This window comes from Octopus bimaculoides, chromosome 6 (assembly GCF_046866305.1).
Source record: "Octopus bimaculoides isolate indiv1 chromosome 6, ASM4686630v1, whole genome shotgun sequence".
In the NCBI taxonomy this organism is placed as follows: Eukaryota; Metazoa; Mollusca; class Cephalopoda; order Octopoda; family Octopodidae; genus Octopus; species Octopus bimaculoides.
The window spans coordinates 118166505-118186963 of NC_142933.1; the positions used below are offsets into that span (position 1 = coordinate 118166505).

Sequence of the window (20459 nt, forward strand, 5' to 3'; positions counted from 1 at the left end):
CATGCAAAAAATAGGTGAAAAACCCCGATGTACATATCGGAGGAGAGTAAACTGCAAGTTACGATAGTGTTTACACGGAGAAGGAAATGGAGAGAAATGAAATAAATAAATAATGAAATAAATAAACAGATAAGTCGTTTATTTGTTTGTTGATTTATTTATTTTACTTTTTTCCATTACGCTTTCCGTATAAATACTATCGCAGCCTTTGAATCTGGTCATGTTTATGAGATAATAGTAATAATAAAACACACGCACACAAACACACACACACTCACAAAGACATACACACACACACATATACATACATATATATATACACACACATATATACTCACAAATATACATACACGCACGCATATATATATATATACATAGATACATATAAATACACTCACACATACACACACACGCACACACACACACACACACACACACACACACACACACACACACACACACACACACACACACACACACATATATATGTGCTCACATTCATACACATACATAAAAAAATTGCCTCTTGAAGTCCTTGGAAGATGAAAAAAATGTAGTAAAAACAGAAAGGTTTGAGAATAGAACGAACTGAAGAAAAAGACGTGGAAAATGAAGGAAATAATGAAATGTAACGGAGTAACAAAAAGAAAATTGATTTTATGTTTATATAAATACAAAGATAGATAGATCGATAGATAGATCGATAGATAGATAGATAGATAGATAGATAGATAGATAGATAGATAGATAGATAGATAGATAGATAGATAAATAGATAGATACATACATTGTTTTGTAAAATGTCGGTAGAGGAGAGTTTGTAAAACGCCACTCGGTTAAAGGCTGGAGATGAACCACAAAATATTCAGAGTTACTCATTCAACATGTGTTTGTCACACTTTCAGTGGCAACTGAGCAGCATTCCATCGCGTATTTATAAGTTTCTCTATTTTCATTTTTATTCATTTTCTCTTTCTTAACCAGACAATGCACGTCCGCGGCCATTTTGTAGCAGTTCCTGATCCAGAGCGAGGAGGGGAACAATTAGTGTTCGCTTCATTTTGTTATCCCCTTATAACTATTGATAGCAAAGATACACTTTTGCTCAGCGATACTATGATTTTCAAGTCGGCACACCGTCTGGACATGACCTACTTGGAAATATCGCACAGGTGAGTTGAAACAAGTTCTTTACGCGCACGAAAGTTAACATTTATAAATTTTTATTGAAGCCAGTCGTGACTGGCCGTTTACCTAGATCTCTTCTGTAAGTCAATACGATACAAAAAATAAACTTGACCTATGTCTTTACGTCAATTCACGTACCTTTCAGAAAATTCTATCATATAATACCATTTGTATATATAGGTCACCTCCAATGTACGTACACGCATGCGCAGTGCAACCATGATATAACGGTCAGTAAGAACAAGTGTATTGAAATAGTTATTATAGAAGATTAACAAAACGTTGAGACTAGATATTTTATACATATTTAAATATATCTAATATCTGTCTTTCACGAAAATTTCAAGTGAATGGAATAAATATTTCCTAAGTTATGAGGAAATAAACAATCTTCCGAATTGCAGTGGCCAAAAGTTAAGGGTCACTTAGAAAGAAAAAATGAACTACTAACCGAGGTATTTGTTGTTTAGAAGACTGTTAATGGGCTAACTTAGTTCTTATGATCTTACATTATTGGAACATTCAATTGTCAGCATAGCGGCTTGTGAGAGACGACCGGTGTCCTGTGATAAAAAACAAAGGATTGTGTGCCTTCACCAAGATGGCAAGTTGAATTCTGTGATAGCAACTACTGTAGGAAAGTCCAGAAGTGTTGTGCAACGAATCGTAGTTCGTTTTACGTCATCAGGGTCAACAGATGCTGAACCCAAAACTGGTAGACCTCGTAAAACTTCACCAAGACAGGATCGTATTACGGTTAGAATGCCACTGAAGGATAGGTTTAAGAGTGCTGCTGAGATATCCCGCGAGCTTAACTCCACTTCCGATCTCAACGTATCGCACAAAACAGTTTCTCGGAGGTTACGAGGTTCTGGGTTGCTTGCTCAGGCGCCGGCAAAGAAGCCTCTGATCTCTAAATGCATTCCAGCCGTGACCATCACGTCTCTTTCGATTAGTACTTAATCCACTATCCATCTATTTTAAAGAAGGTAGATAGTATTTTGAGGGAAATAAAGTTGCTATTACCAGCAGATCGAATGATCACATAGAGGGTCCCTAGTTGATTGGTTGGTTGGTTGGTTGGCTGGTTGGCTCATTAGCCCATCTCCACCTTCTTCTACACTCAGATTCCATATCCCTTATCTTTTACTTGTTTCAGCCATTGTACTGCGGCCATGCAAGGGCACCACCTTGAAGAATTTTTAGTCGAATTGATCGACCGTAGTAGTCATTTTTATTTTAAGCCTGGTACTTATATATAGTACGGGCTTCTTTCAGTTTCCATCTATCAAATCGGTTCACAAGGCTTTAGTCAAACCGAAGCTATAGTAAAAGATATTCACCCAAGATGCCACGCAGTGGGACTGAACTCAGAACCATCTGGTTGAAAAGCAAGCTTCTTACCACACAGCCACGCCTGCTCCTACAAACGTACAAATGTAATATATTTAATGTGAAAATGTAATATATTTAATTCTATGTATATTTATTTGAAATTTCTCTTTTTATGGTTTCAGTGGTGAATTTCACTTGGGATTTTCGAGCGAAGAAATAATCTCCAAGTCTTGGTATTCCTTTTTACACCCTGAAGATATATGGGAAGGACAAACCAAACATATTCAATGTAAGTTTATCTCCATTCTTTACTCTTCTAGAATATCAAACGTGTATCAAATGTTGAATGCAATTGACAATATTTCTCGACTCCTCAAAGGCGACGAGCAGAATCGTTAGCAGGTCTGGCAAAACGCTTAGCGGCATTTCTTCCGACTTTATGTTCTGAATTCAAATTGGGCCGTGGTCGACTTTTCCTTTCATCCTTTCGACATCGATAAAATAAGTACCAGTTGAGTACTTGGTTCGATATAATCAGCCTTCCTCCTTCCCCGAAGTTTCTGGCCTTGAGCTAAAATTTGAGATTAATATTCTCGACCCCCGACCCCGCAACAAATTTTGGCAGAATTGGTAGAGCTCCCTGTAGAAATTTGTTGTGATATTTTACATTCTGTATCTAAATCTCAACGAGGTCTACACTCTCTCTTTCATGTTTTCAGTTACTTAGCTGCTCAGTTTTTAGGTCGACGAAATTGATCCAAACTATACTATCAAAATTTGCTGACCTTGTGACTAAATTAGTAATCAAAATGCTGTTGTCATAAGCAAATATTATTATTACTAAGGCGGTATCATGGCGGAAAGCAGGCAGAGTCATTAGCACGCCGGATTGAATGCTTAGCAGCATTTCGGTCGTCTGTACGTTCTTAGTTCAAATTCCACCGAGATCGACTTTGCCTTTCATCCTTAAATAAATACCAGTTGAGCACTGGTACTTATTTTAAGGATGAAAGACAAAATCGATCTCGGTGGAGATCTCAGGCCCTGTACCTATAATAAAAACAAAGGCGCCGAGCACGTCGAACAAAATGTTTAGAAGTATTTCTTCCAACTTCTTTCGCTCTGGGCTGTGGACTGACACAATCAGTAGAGCATCGAACAAGATCTGGTAGAAGACTCGCAGAATTTGTAGAGCATTGTGCAAAACGCTTGTAGAATTTAGGTACAGCACTTTAGGTTCGGAGTTCAAATTCCACCGAATTTGACATTACTCTTTTTAAGAGTAATGGAAAAAAGCATCAAAAAGCCAGATACAATATTTTACATCATTTAATTTCATCCCTCTTCAGATCTATTCATAAGTTTCTGACAACTATTTGTATTTCCGGTACGATTTACTTCCCTTTATTAGCATAACAAATACGGTTGAGTAAGATACAAATGTTGCTCCTCCTCATTCTCCTCCTCATTCTCCTCCTCATTTAACGTATCAGAATATTTGAACCATGCGAAACTCATTAAATAAATAATCACACTATTCTCTTTCTTCGTTTTTCTTTCTTTCTTTTCAGTAATCAAGTCTCGCCATGAAATGGGTTGTATGCTTACAGTGCGCATGCTCATGGCAAACGGACAACATATCTGGGTTAACATGGTCATGCATGTGAGGCAAGCACTAGCCAACAGTGACGACCCTGTCGTGGTGTGTGTCAATCAAGTAATCAAGTAAGATGAAATGTCACATATAGTTTCTTTAAAAACATGCATTTATATTGTTATACTCGGGGATGGCCATATTGAGCCAATTAAACCCATGCACTATAAATTGGCAGAATATTACCATCACCAAGAATAACAATATCTGTTTCAATACACGATTTCATATCAAGAATCTTGCAAAACAAATGCATAAACGTAATATATATATATGAATGTAAACAAACAAATATTTGCTTTTTTTATTAAAAGCGTCGACATGTGCATTGTACGATACAAATAAGACGATCATATTTTTCGAACGCAGAATTGCTGTTAGAACAGCAGAAATACTGGGTAAATTACGCTTGGGAGGCAGAGAAATTAGTCAACAACCATCATTCTCATCCGCAGCCACATCCCCATCATCATCATCATCATCATCATCTTCAACAATAGAGCTGTAACGACAGCAATAACAGATAAGTCTCCCACGAATAGTATCGTATTATCTTTAACAAAATAAAAGCAAAAAACAAAAGAACATATTTGATAGAGTAGTTGGAGATGTGTGGTGAGAGCGAATAAAACGTCTTTGACTTCGACTGATCTGGCACTAAAAACTGAACCATGTCACTGCAAACAACAGCCACACACTGTAACCGTTGTCAAGTGGTTCATTGACTTAAAGAGCTTAACTCAAATCTTCTAGTTACTTCGTAATATGGAATAAAAACAACCATGTTACATAACAGAGAGTCTCCGATGACATCTTTATATAGATGTTTTCAATCTAATTTGAATTCTTTGCAATCAAATTTGATTGCAAAAATTCAAATTTAATGGCAAAGAATTCAAATTTGATGGCAAAGAATCCAAACTAGATAGAAACATCTATATTTATTTTTGGTGGCGAGGAATCATTCTTCTTCTTCTTCTTCTTCTTCTTCTTCTTCTTCTTCTTCTTCTTATTCTTCTTCTTCTTCTTCTTCCTCTTCTTCTTCTTCTTCTTCTTGTTCTTCTTCTTCTTCTTCTTCTTCTTCTTCTTCTTCTTCTTCTTCTTCTTCTTCTTCTTCTTCTTCTTCTTCTTGTTCTTGTTCTTGTTCTTCTTCTTCTTCTTCTTCTTCTTCTTCTTCTTCTTCTTCTTCTTCTTCTTCTTCTTCTTCTTCTTCTTCTTCTTCTTCCATCCAGCCATTCAAAGCCAATCCAATATTTTTTAAAAATCCATGTTTTAACGAACGTACAATCTCCCTTAATGTTCGTCTCTCTCTCTCTCTGTATGCGTCCATGTCTCTCCACGCCCACAGTATATAATAAAAAAAAAATCTAATAAGTCTATTTATTTATTTATTTATTTATATTTGTTATTCCATCTTTCTCTAGTGAGGACGAGGCTTGTCAGTTAAGAGGTCCAGCCTATGCCTATTCCACGGCCTGCGCAACACAAGTTCCCGCCATAGATATGCTACCTCCTGGAGCTGCTTACTATCCGATGGCAGCCTCCATACAACCGGAAGACCTACTGACACCACACATGCAGCAGATTGTCTACGACGATCCGATGGCGCATGCCTATACGACATTTAGCCTAGATAGGCATCACCATCACCACCATCACCACCTCCACCCTTCACATGCGCATCACCAGCAGCAGCAGCAACAGCAGCAACATCATCATCATCAGCAGCAGCAGCAACAGACACAACAGCAGCATCCATCTTCGCATCACCACCATCATCATCATCAGCAGCAGCACCACCAGCACCTTCACCAGCAGCAAACTAGCCACCAACAGATTCCGCCACACCATCATTCTCATCCGCAGCCACATCCCCATCATCATCATCATCATCATCATCTTCAACAACAGCAACAACAACAACAACAACATCAACAGCAACAGCAACAGCATCTGTCTCCTTACGGAATTCCTTTACAAGCTTATCCTAAGATGGCACCCACAGGAGGATGCGGTTATGTGAACACAGGGCAATCGGCTGGTCCCGCCCTGCCACAACTTCCACCACCACCGTCACTGCCACCACCACCACCACCACCACCACAACAACAACAACAACAGCAGCAGCAGCCACAGCTACAGACATTATTACCGCCGCCATTACCACCACCACCCCCTCTACAACCTCCGCCATCTTTATCCACCTCAGTATCGTCTGCTGCGCAACAGCAACAACTACCGTCACATTTGACGAATCAAGCTAACTCTTCTGTTTCTCAACTACTCCCACCGCCACTCCCACCGACACTCCCGCCGCCGCCGCCACCACCGCCACCACCATCATCGTCGTCGTCTTCACAAGCCCAACCTTTGATAGACTCAGTAAGCAGCAGCAGTAGCAGCAGCAGCAGCAGTTCGGCTTGCTTTCAAGAAACAACTGGTAGCCGTGTGGATTCCATCGCGAATAGTACAAGCAACAGCGCAAGACACTCAGGAGGAGTCTCTACAAACAACAGCAGTAAAAACAACTGCACCGACATCCTAAACGCTGCAAAAGGATGCCACGGCAGCGTCAACAGCAGCAGTAGAAACAACAACAGCAGCAGCAGCAGCAATAACAACAACAGCAACAAAAACAATAACAACAAGAACAACAGTAATAGCAGCAATAACTGTGGCAACGGGAACTCAAGTCAACTACTTCAGAATCAGCAGCAACAAAGATCACCCCAACCACATATTCTCAATAACAATGTCATGGCCAATAACTATAACACCAACAGCAACAGCAGCAGTAACAGTGCTAACAGTACAACTGCTATTAGTAACAGCAACAACAACAGTAATAACAACATCCAGAACGCGAATAACAGTCACAGCGAGAGCAATAAGAATAATTCTAACAATGCAATTAGTAGTAGCAGCGGTAACAATAGTAGTAACAATAACAGTGGTGGTAACAATGGTCGCAGCAACTGCCAGAACAATAGCGAAAACAAAAGAAGTCAGTCGATTGGTGTCTTGGCGCTTAAAAGAAAACTGCAATCGACCAATCAGGACTCGTCTATGCAAGAATGTAATCCACGTAAACTAGGACGTCACATGTCGCCATGTTACAGCAATAAGAACAGCCATAGCGACGGACATCTTTATCTGTCCGCCATTAATGCACTCGGGGGTGCAGGAGGAGGTTATACAGGTCAATTATTAGTCGGAAGTGGAGGCGGAGGAGGGGGTTATACATACAATACCAATTCGTCTAATACATCCTCTTTTTCATCACCGTCAGCGTTGCTTTCATCGTCTTCATCATCAATGACATCGTTATCGTCTTCCAATGGAGATCTTTCATCCGGCTTAGATTTCTCCTCAAGTAGTTGTATGTACGGTCCAATTCAGTGTTTGACTCCCATATATTACCATAACTCTGCATTGGCCGGAAGTCAGAGCAAACAGCTTAAGCAATTAGACATTAAGACTTTGACTAACTACAACTACTCGTTTTGGCAGTCTTCGGCAGAGGAAACTTTCACAGCACCACTAGAAATAGCAGCTATTCCAGATGGTATATTGACTCCAGATCCTTCTCCCGCATCGTCGCCAGATCTAACCTTGCAAAAGACCGAAACTATTGTAACTAAAGTCAGAGAAGTAAACGTTAGTATCAATAAGGCAGCCAACAATGCAGATCCTACAGCATCTACGGTGCTAACCACGGCATCAATAACGACGGTACCAATTACAAAAAAGATAGATGAAGGGGCAACCACAGAAAACGAAACCTTGGAAACTGTCCTATCACCTACATCATCTTCATCAGCATCAAGATCGAGTTTATTGTCTTTACCAATAGCGCAGCTGAAGAAAAAACGGAAAATGTCAACAGACAGTGACAGTTTGGCAAATTCTAACTCCCACCAGTCACCTTTAACAGACGATATTCGTTCCCAGCAATATGTACAGCAGCAGCAGCCGCCGCTGAAATCTCAGAAGTTGTGTAATTTGCACAATGAAAACAATTGTGGTTTATCAAATCGTAATACTTCCTGTAGTACAAATAGTAATAGCAATGGTGTATTGCGTAGCATTCCTGATGGTGTCTGCAACAGTAGTAGTAGTAATAGTAGCAGCGGCTGTAATACCAGCCACACTAACTCCAAATGCGAAGTGAATAACAATAAAACAAATACAAATAATGGTGGCAGTGATTACGTTCAAGCATTATGTAATGAAATCAATTTATTCAGTAGCTTTGGCCAGCAACAGCATTTTCAACCGCGTCGTGCAGTGGAACTTCCGGTTATAGATCCAAAACTGGTGGAAACGTTTTTCGACGAGATTGCTACAAAGCGGAAGCATTTGTCGAAAATGAGACTTCCCTCACTAAGACGCCATCTTCCGGATTTATCTGTGCAGGAGCTGGAGAATATCTTAACAACCAGTCTATCTAAAATGGCAAGCGTTTCGTCCACTTCAGACACCCAGCTTCCAGAAACATCGTTGAATATCCAAACTTCGTCCATTGCAGCTGTTGATGATGATGCTGTTGCCGCCGCCAATGCTGTTAAAGCAAATTCACCGGTAATCAAAAATGAAATTTCGAACGAATTCATGCTGTGTCAGCGATTTAGCTGTAAAAACAACAATAGCGGGTTTAGAACGAAACCAGCTTCCCTTTCTTCACCGTCGTCGTCAACGCTATCGTTATCATCATTATCATCCACATCGTCGTCGTCCCCAGCAACAGCAATGTCGTTGCCCTCTCTACTTGCAGCCGAAGACATAGTAAAAAGTGAACATGCAGTACCATGTCAGCATCAAATATCATCGGATTCGAAAAGTACACTTGGTGACCGCAATAATAACAACAATAACAATAACAATAATAACAATAATAATAATAATTGTCACCGCAATGCTTTCAAAACGTTTTGCCTCAGTAACATTAGCTGCAAAGAAAATGGCGACAACAGGGCTAGCATTAGACACTTCGGTTTGCATGAAAATTGCTTTCTTCCATCCTATATGAACAGTCCAGAAAGTATGAATGATGAGGAGTCAAAAAGTGGTCAAAATTCGGAGAACAGCTTGGATATAGCAGAAAGTATGGAATTCAGTGGAAACGATTTGGCAGAAACTTCAGACTGGCGAGAAAATAGTTCCGTAGAAATTCCATCTGATATTGAAGATTGGTTAGATCAGATAATAAAATCGTGGCAACAAAACAAAGGTACATATATATTTTATTTTCCACTTTATTTTTCTAACCTGTAAAATAGCTTATGCAAATATGTTGTTATTTTCTTTGTTTAGCTTCAGGTCAACTCTCAGCTTGCAGACCTGCGATTAAAAGCGTTCCAGCTATGAACATCAAGTCTTTTGTTTTCAGATATCTTGTATCTAATATACATCATTTAACAAGGTCATAAATGTCGCAATTTTTAAGACAGTTGGGTATGACAAAAAAAAAAAATACCGATTTGGTTTCTATTTCTTGCATGTTGAACGTTTAGGTAGAGGCTCCCTTACTAGCTTGCATGTAAACATATTTGAATAATGGAAGCAATAAAAAGAATGGATATTTGTGATCATGCGCTCCGACCGTTCACTACCAACACAATAAATACAAGGCTTAACCAGAAGTCAGGAAAGAAAGCCCAGAAAAGATGGAAGAAAGAGATCATTGTGTGGCAATGTCAATCCATTCCTTAGAAATAAGAAATACTATAAGTATTTCTTATTGGGAAGGAAAGCTGAAGGAGCAGGAAGATGAAACGGTGAATCATGTCATGCCTTTTATGAAATATGGTGGCATTAGAGGGAGGAAGAGATAGGAAGCCGACTGGCACCAAAATAAAATCGAAATATCAAATAACAAAACAAATACAGCCAGAGACAAACTGAACTGTTTAGGATATGAAGTTTTAGCGTTCACTGAACACTGCACTGCCTCATGGATTACGAGTTATTTTTACTATTCTAGAGAGGCACACGATCACTTTGGTATTAAGTGCTTTTTTTTTCTTACCAAGAACTGTGATATCGTCAGAAATTATACAATGCCTTAGCATCACCTACTACAGATGTAATAGCTCAGGTATTGCGGGTATGTAACCTATTCATAATACGATACAATATTATATAGTACAATGATAAAACAGAATGCCAGGCGGTGGCTAGAAAATTGTTATTAAATAAATGCAGACGCAGCGTCTTTTCCCTACTGGTCATAGGTATTGCAAGAAAGATAAGCATCTGCTTATAATATTAGGTGGGATTAGAAGTTTGAATTTGAAGTTAAGGAACTACAAGGAAAATATTCTTAAAAATTACATTTTTTTTTTTGGTGTTATTTCGAACTTCTGGAAGTTTCTAGTTGTTGATCATGTATAGTACTATATCATTCTTTTTAGAAATTGTCTGCATGATATAACCTGTTACTTATGAAACATTTTATGAAGTGAAACTTTTCATTAACGATGAGAGTAATTTCATTCCGGAGGAAATCCTTGGAATGTGTTTTGGTTTCCTCATAGGACGTTAATAGTTTAACAAGCATACATACATACATGAACGTATATAGATGTAGATACAGATATACATACACCCAAATAGACACAGACGCAGACACACACGTACACACACACACACACACCAACACACATACACAAACATCTACATGAAAACACTCACACATATGCACACATGTATGAAAAATACAGCATGAAATTTGGTATACGATAAGTATGCCTAATTATATACATGTTAAAATAATAATAATAATAATGCAGATACTATTAATAACAATGATAATAATAGAAATATTTATACATGTATATATATATACGTTTATATGTGTACACACACACACACACACACACACACACACACACACACACACACACACACACACACAGACACACACACACATATTTATTTATAGATAGATAGATAGATAGATAGATAGATAGATAGATAGATACACGCACAGAAATGTACATATATATACGCATATGCATGCATGCATATATATATATATATATATATATATATATATGTATATACATACATACAAATATAAAGGTACACACACACACACACACACACACACACACACACACACACACACACACACACACACACACACACACACACACAATTATATGAACTTGTTTGAATAACTTTCTGAAAGTATTTAAAATCAACATAACTGTGGCTTTCATGATTGAAAAATAAAACAAAAAATTTGTAAAGTGAATATCAACATTGCAAAGTTAATTTATAATAATGTGTAGCAGAGTATATTTAGTATCGGATCCATCTCCTCTTTGCATATTTTATATTTTAATATACAGATACAAACAGAAAAATGCAAACACGATTATATAGAAAATTATATGTTTATATGTATATGTGTATATATGTATGTATATATATATATATATATATATATATATATATATATATATATATATGTATGTATGTATGTATGTATGTATGTATGTATGTATGTATTTGAGTGTGTATATATATGTAAGTATATATATGTATGTAGGTGTATATATATAAATATATATATGCGTTCATATATTTATATATTTTTGCATATATATGCATATATATATATACATATATATATATATATATATATATATATATATATATATATATATATATGTATATATGTATATATATAAATACTTAAAGATATACATACATCATAATTATATATCTATATAGACATATATAAAAATATTATGTACATATATGTGAATATATGTATCTATGCATGTGTGTGTACACGTGTATGCATGTATTTATGCTTACATAGGTGACGTGTGTCATGTTACATAATGGAATCCATTCCAGTAGTTAAGTATCAAATCGATTGTGACATTATAATTATTTATTTGAAAATGGTACGGAGGAAATTGGATATGTTAAAAAGCCAATGGCTGACTTATTTCATGTTGCCAACAACTTCACCTATTCTATGTTCAAAAGTAGACATTTTTCCCCTAACCAGGCCCGTATCAAAAGTTCAAAATTGAAACGTTGCAGTTGCTTAAAGGCCTGCACTAAAAATACCCGCATTAGCGCGAAACATTTTAGTATGTATGTATGTATGTATGTATGTATGTTTATATATATATATATATATATATATATATATATATATCAGATGTGTAATTGATATGTTTTGCATATAGGTGTATAATTAAATTTTTATATTTTATATATGTATGTATATATGTGTGTGTATGTGTGTGTTTCCATATATAACGTGTATACAAGTATCAATGTTTGTACTGATACAGACATAGAATACAGGAAAAAATAAGCACTTTTTTTTATTTTTACAAACTGTCTTACTCTTTTTTTCCAATTATATTTTATAATTGAAAAGCATAGAAAAACACAATTTAAAAATACGAGGTGGGAGATAAAGAGACACCCAGGGGGAAGGAAAATCTATATTATATCTAATTATATAGCACATTTATATAAACATATATAAATATATGTATGTATATTATATATACATATATATATATATGAATGTATGTATTCATGTATTCATATATATGTGTGTATATATGTATGAGTGTGCGCATTTATGTATGTACGTATGTTTATTTACATACGTATATATATATATGCATACATATACATGTATATATATATATATATATATATATATATATATATATATATATATACATACATACATACATACATATATATATATATATATATATATATATATATATATATATATATATATATATATATATATTTATGTAAATATGTATGTATGTATGTATTTATGTATGTATGTATATGTACATACTTCGATAGAGGAACCAGAACTCGTATATCGATGGCAGAGACAAATATAAAATACGTTTTCAAAGCTAAAAAATAAAATGTTCAAGAAACGTTAAACTCGGAGTAGCTGTTTTTAAAGTACAGTTTTTTATCCTTAAAATATTTTTTCATATCAATCCATACATACAATCATGCATACAAGCATACATGCATGCATGCATACATCCACACACACAAACACACGGACACATACATATATACATACATATATATTTATGTGTGTGATGTTTGCATGTGCATGTCTGTTGATATATATATATATATATATATATATATATATATATATATATATATGTATGTATGTATATATGCATACACATACATATTATACACATGTGTGTATGGTTAAATGTATGTATGAATATATATAAATATAAGTATATATACATACATACATACATATATATATATCTATATATCTATCTATATATATATATATATATATATATATATATATATATATCTATATATATATATATATATATATATATATATATATATATATATATATATATATATATATATATATATATATATATATATATATATATATATATATATATCTATATATATATATATATATATATATATATATATATCTATATATATATATATATATATATATATATATATATATATATATATATATATATATATATATGTACATACATATATATATAAATAAATTGCATACGTATATACAAACACGCACACACGTGTGCATACATGTTCGCACACCCATGCACACTCTTGTATATTTTTGTTGAAACGCTTTTTCTTTCAACCATGTTAATCTAATGGATGTAGGAACGCTATTGTTCCCAACTTGACGTAAAGAAGTAATATAAAAATATGGAAACTTTTTAATAAAAATGATTAAACTGGAGCGTAAACTGTACACACACACACACATACGCAAGTTTGCGCGCACACACATACACTCACACAACCATGTACTTATATGAAATTTATATTTAAATCTGTAATATATAAATTAATGCATACACATACAAACACACACACAAATACACACACATATATGCATGTATGTGTGTATATATGAGTTTGTGTGTGTGTGTGTGTGTGTGTGTAGTGTGTGAGCCTGTGCATACTCTCTTACGTGTAGTCGTACACTGAAATAATTATATTACACATATATATACTCTTACACATCATCTTACACGTAATCATTCTATTACATATAAACATTCACATATATTCATTCATTCGTTCATTCATTCTTCTTCTTCTTCTTCTTCTTCTTCTTCTCTCATGCACACAATTACAAACATGCGCACACAATCACAAAATATAACAAACACATTTTTCTATTTAGACTGTGTTTATATAGCAATATTCAACTCCATTTCATAATACAGCTAAACCAAATTCCCGTACATTATTGCTGACAACCCACTAAATATTATGTCACCTCGCCTTCTTTATTTGTAAAGCCTTTACTTTTATTACCTCCTTCCTTTCCTGCCCCCTAATTTTAGAAAACTGCCATTCAGTAAATCGAATTTCTTTAGAAGTGGGCATGAAAAGAGGAAATAAATATTTTTAAATGCTTAGGTAAATAATGATAGATAAAAAATTTGCACATAAAAGTTATAAAATTATAAAATTAAATAAAATTTGGGTGGGATATTATTATTATAATTATTATTATTATTGACAATCGTTTACAATTTATATTTTCTAAGATTTCTGGCACAAGATAACAGAATGGTTAACTTATTTAATTGATTCTGACGTAGAAAGAAAGGCGTGGAAAGCTTTCCTTTTTTTTTTTAACTTGAACCAAATTCAAGGGGAACTATAGAGGAACCATTGTTGGATTGGAAGTTTACCGTCTGCCATAGAAGAGTTCTTCCAAATTAAAGCATTTTATGTGTCTGTTTGGAGGCGGCCCCCATTAACCAGATAGTTCCATTGAAGCCAAACGCTTCTTCTTCTTCTTCTTCTTCTTCTTCTTCTTCTTCTTCTTCTTCTTCTTCTTCTTCTTCTTCTTCTTCTTCTTCTTCTTCTTCACTATTTTATGTATGATTGTACGTATGTGTGTACGAGTTTGTATGCGTGTATGTATTTACATTTTTGTATCTTTGCGTTCATGTTTGCCACTCCACTCTCAACGCTTGACAACCGGAGTTTTTTAACGTTCTCGTGGCCAAACGGTTCAGCAAAGAAAAGAAAAAAAAGAAGTCCGAGTGCACAAATAACAGGCTTCAAATAAGTGATTCGGATGATTTGTCCAGCTAAACTACACAGGGGACTGCTCTAACATGGCCGCACTCTAATGATTGAAGCAAATAAAACGATAAAAGATTAAATTACTGAGATTGTAAGGAATAGGTCTATTAATGAACAGACTTTTTAAAATCCACACACGTATTCACCTGACTTTACTAAAATGTCGGTAATGTCTCCCAACGTGAGAGAATATTTTTGTGTCCCATTTGCTTAGTGCTGCAAATAACACTGATGTTAAGTTTCGTCTGTATAACTCCATCGCTCTGCCTACAAAATTTATGCCAGCAAGAAATGATAGAGACCTAAATGTATTTCATCAAAAGTATTTCGGCGAGATCCTGAGGGTCAGTTGACGAGACCGTGTCACAAATGGGGGTATTCTGAGAAGGGTGGGGTCACGACCACTGCATGGGGTCAGGACAACCAGTAAGACGGTGGGCTAGCGGCATTTCTATCGGCTCTTTAAGCTCTGAGTTCAAATTTCACCAAGGTCGGTTTAGTCTTTCTTTCGATGTCGATAAAATAAGTACCCAGTTGAGCACTGGATCGGTGTAATCGGCAAATCTCTTGCACCAAAATTTGAAACAATTGTACAAACTAAGTGCAATATGTTTGTGAACTGTCTTCCACATTTTGCTTAAAATCATAATTTTATTTATTTATTTTTACTTTTCGTTGAACAGAGCAACAACTGAAGGAATTTAACTAGTTATGTTTTCAATTTTTAATTGTTTTTACTGATGTCAGCATTGTTTTGAAAACTTTACAACGTTTTTTCTTTGTTATTTCAGGTGCTACTGGCGACTCTTTCGACGACCTTCGCTAAGTATAACCGTGTAAGTTTTTGACTTACGTTCACAACCAAAATTTGTATGGCATATTGTCACACAACGCAAACGCACTAAATATATAAAATAGAAATGAAGATATATATGGTTTAGAAGTAAGAAATAAACAAAAGATCTTGAGCGAGAGATTTTAGAATGTTGCAGAGGAAATAGATGCAAAGATTTAATTCGACAGCAGGTCTCTGGATTTAGAATTAAATTTTGTATTTCCATTTGCTAATCTCTCTCTGAAAATTTTCAAAACCATTCGATTCGGAAATGCGCGTTGAATCGTGTATCCAACAGGATCAAAATAATTCGTGGAACGAGAACCGATATTTTTTAAACATTACATTTGTTTGAGAAAGACTAGAAAAATTCAATGGCAGACGAAAAGACAGTTTCTTGAAATAGTCTGTCAAAAAAAAAACACAGGTGAAAGAAATCAACGAAAAATACTAAAGAAAACAACGAAACGAGGTATTTTTAAAAAGAAAAGGAAAGAAAAATATATGTACATATATATTCGAAATCTGAAACGTTAACGGCAAAAGTGAAACGTCATGACAAAATCCGATATTTTCGACAGGTAACTATGACGTCAACAGCAAGCCGAACGTGATTGTTAATATGTGAGTAATGTTTAATGAAAGTGTTTAGAAAAGAATATATATATATATATATATATATATATGGGAACCATACGGAATATAATCCTACTGGTTGGGATCTCATTGTTTCATATATATATATATATATATATATATATATATATATATATATATTTGCATATGATACCTGTGTGTTGCAAGGGACAATTTTTGTAAACATTGTCGGCAAGAGGTAACGTATGTTAACTATAAAAATTGATGATATCATCATGAACAGTAAACAAAGTATTCATATTTAATACACTTTTTTAAACAAATACTTTGTGACATTAAGTCACTAACAAAGAGACTATATGATATATATAAAACTAATAACTAATAAGTTCAGATGTCAAGAAAATATTAAAAAAAGTAAAACAACAAAAACTAAATCATAAATAAGAGAACTTGGTGTCATTAGCAAGCTGGATGTCTGTAGAGCACACATCTTATGAAATATAAAAAAGAAAGAAGAAAGAAAAAATAGAGACAAATGAAAAACTACCGATATATGTTGAACATTACAATTGCAACATGGCAGAAATGTAATTACTAACAATAACAGCAACGGCAATTAGTAATATTAGTTGAAATAATATTAATAACAAAGTGTGAATTGTTCCTTTTTTGTTTTTTGGATTACTGCTGGCGGTAATTCATGGAATTTAAAAAATATCATTTTGGAATATCTTAATGAATTTTTAATTTCCACCCCATCCCCATCACCATCAACCATTGTGTGTAAGTATATATATATATATATATATATATATATATATATATATATATATATATATATATAAATAGATCGTTTTTGTCAATGACGTTTTCTTTTTTAATTGCACCGCATATGGAGATTTACTTTGAGTATAGGAATTGATGCTAGTTCGCAGCTGTAGCCAACAGTTATACTGCTGATACTGAGAAAAAGTATTAATTAGACAATATGATTACAGTCTTAATTTTTTTTTATATAGTTAATTAATACACTATAAATATTGATTAGAGTGTTTAGCAAAAATCTGATAAACGAAACAGCTTCATAAGGTAACGTAAGTGGGCATGGATTCCTCATAATTGCATACTGACAAATGGAAAGTCAAAATAATGATTGATCTGAGTGAGAAAAAACATGAGTTGTGTTGATCTTAATGCATTTCTCCGGAGCATTTATGACACACTTCGGTCAGGTATAGAAAAAGAGTCAGAGATCGTTCGGTAAGTCTAGCTTGATCGATATAGCTTGAACTTTTCGTGATCAGAATTTTGGAATCAACCTGTAGCTAAGCCGGGTATGGGTAAGATTTCTCGAGAAGCATCTTGCATGAGACATAGCTCAGCATAAAGCGGGCCGCATGAGACACAGCTCATCAGGCATTACTCAAAAAATTCAAGATACTTTTCCCTTGGCATGTCGTTCAGAAAGTCTCGCAAGCTGAAGTTTTTCCCGTGACTGGACTAACCCTTATTTATATATTTTATTACGAATAGTAATTTTCAACAGATTCAAAGTATATCACAGGGAGAGAATTAAAAAAGAAGAAATTTCAGCTGTCAATGGTGAACAACCCACTTGCAGACTTTATTTACCGGTAACTTAGTATTTGCGAAGGATTTCTCTCTAATTCCATAACTAAATTGGTTAATAATTATTCTAACATTTAAGGGAAAAATTCGAACACCGAAAATATTTAAATCGATCTGCAATTTATTCTAGATTCTCACTTTTCCAGTCAACTCTCCCTTCCTCGTTTTCTCTCTTTTCTAATCATTCTGTTCTAACTCCTACAATACTCTTTAAGTAAGAGTTAATAGCGTTTTAAGTACTGTATCAGTGGTACATGATTAGAATTAAATTTCAGTGAAGTGGTCAAAAGTGCAGTGACGCTTGACCAGCACAGACGCTCAGATGGGAGGAGCAGGTTCGCGACTTCTTTTCCCTAACTCATTTTTCACACCAATATATAAATGACTTAATTTGTAGAAACTGCTAACTTCATATATATATATATATATATATATATATATATATATATATATATATATATATATATATATATATATATATAGTGAGTGGGTAAGCAGAAATTACCTACCAAATAAAGTATGAATAGTTTTTCCTATTCTGCTGGCCAGAAACAACCAATATCACACACACGCACTTACACACACACACACACACATACACACATACATACATACATACATACATACATACATACATACATATTACCCATTAAAAGTAAATATGAATAGTTTTTCTATTATCCTGCTGGCCAGTCGAGAAATAATAAATGTTTTATTATCTTTATTATGTTCGGAATTTTTCTATTTGTTTTCTTTTGTTGTTAGAAATTTCATTAGAAATTATTTTCCAATATTTTTTCAATTTTCAATTTCGTGTGTACACACACACACACACACACACACACACACACACACACCTGTATGCATACATATATACATATACGTGTGTATGTATATATCCATGTATATATGTATATGTATGAATATATATATATATATGTATGTATGTATATATATATATATATATATATATATATATATATGCATGCAAAATACCTCCAGGCATATATACAGACGCTAACACGTATATATATATATATATATATATATATATATATATATATATATATATATAAGCATACAAAGACAATTTTCATTATTGCTTATTTAATAATAAACTGCATAGAAAAAATGACTGGTCATTTTTAAATGGTTTGTTTCCTGATTTTCATCTTATAGATTCCTGAAAGATATCTCATGATAATAATAATAGTAATAATAATGATGAAGATGATGATGATAATAATGAAGATGATAATTTTTTATTTAGGTACAGGGCTAGCGATTTTTAGGGAAAATGAGGGTTAGCTGATACCAGAGATCGCATTTTTTTTTTATAGGGACCATGCTTTAGCGACCCCGGAGGGATGAAGGACAAAAGGATCTCGGCAGGATTTGAATTCGGAACATAAAGAGTCGGAACATTTATCGCAATAAAATCTGGTCAACTCTCTAACAATTCTGCCAATCAATCGCCGATATTGCTACTACTACTACTACTACCTCTACTGCTGCTGCTGTTGCTGCTACTACTTTTACTACTAATAATAATAGAAGAAGAAGAAGAAGAAGAAGAAGAATGATAATCTTTTCTACTCTAGGCCCGAAATTTTTTTGGGGGGGTGGGGCAGTCGATTAGATCGACCCCAGTACGCAACTGGTACTTTATTTATCGACTCCGAAAGGATGAAAGCAAAGTCGACCTCGGTGGAATTTGAATAATAATAATAATAATAATAATAATGATAATGATAATGATAATAAGCTTTCGTTTTCACAATCAATGAAATAAGCGAAGACACTAGAGGAATCTACAGTTAACTGTATCAGCCGCCTTGGATGATATTTGCCACGCCCACTCACGTGATGCTACGACTGACGGGCTGTACCGTTTCCTTTTAACCTCTGGTTAAACTAGCAACTGTAACCAACAACTGAGCGTCTACTTTGTCCCTCGACCTGCTAGATATAGCAGCCACATTATTCTCAGATCACACACTACTATTTTAAATAAAGAAGGGTGCCTTACATACCGTAGTCTCTGGTTACAGTTTTTGAATACATTTGGGCTATTAC

The 20459-nt window shown here is 34.4% G+C and overlaps 1 protein-coding gene across 1 annotated transcript; it reads left to right on the forward strand.

Moving 5' to 3' along the window:
* The first annotated feature begins 897 nt into the window (after window positions 1–897).
* On the forward strand, window positions 898–16524 carry LOC106867233 (uncharacterized). The gene is made up of 5 exons (XM_089354502.1): window positions 898–1172; window positions 2706–2812; window positions 4095–4248; window positions 5602–9407; window positions 16111–16524. Exons 1-5 carry the CDS (start codon window positions 988–990, stop codon window positions 16143–16145), a joined length of 4287 nt encoding a protein of 1428 aa, XP_089210628.1. The 5' UTR covers window positions 898–987; the 3' UTR covers window positions 16146–16524.
* Window positions 16525–20459: the final 3935 nt, after the last annotated feature.

Bases quoted from the DNA above. Each gene is read 5' to 3' on its own strand.
- LOC106867233 (XM_089354502.1), top strand. From the start codon at position 988: ATGCACGTCCGCGGCCATTTTGTAGCAGTTCCTGATCCAGAGCGAGGA. The intron at 2,813-4,094 runs GTAAGTTTATCT...CTTTCTTTTCAG, and splicing joins ACAAACCAAACATATTCAAT to TAATCAAGTCTCGCCATGAA. The intron at 9,408-16,110 runs GTACATATATAT...TTGTTATTTCAG, and splicing joins ATCGTGGCAACAAAACAAAG to GTGCTACTGGCGACTCTTTC.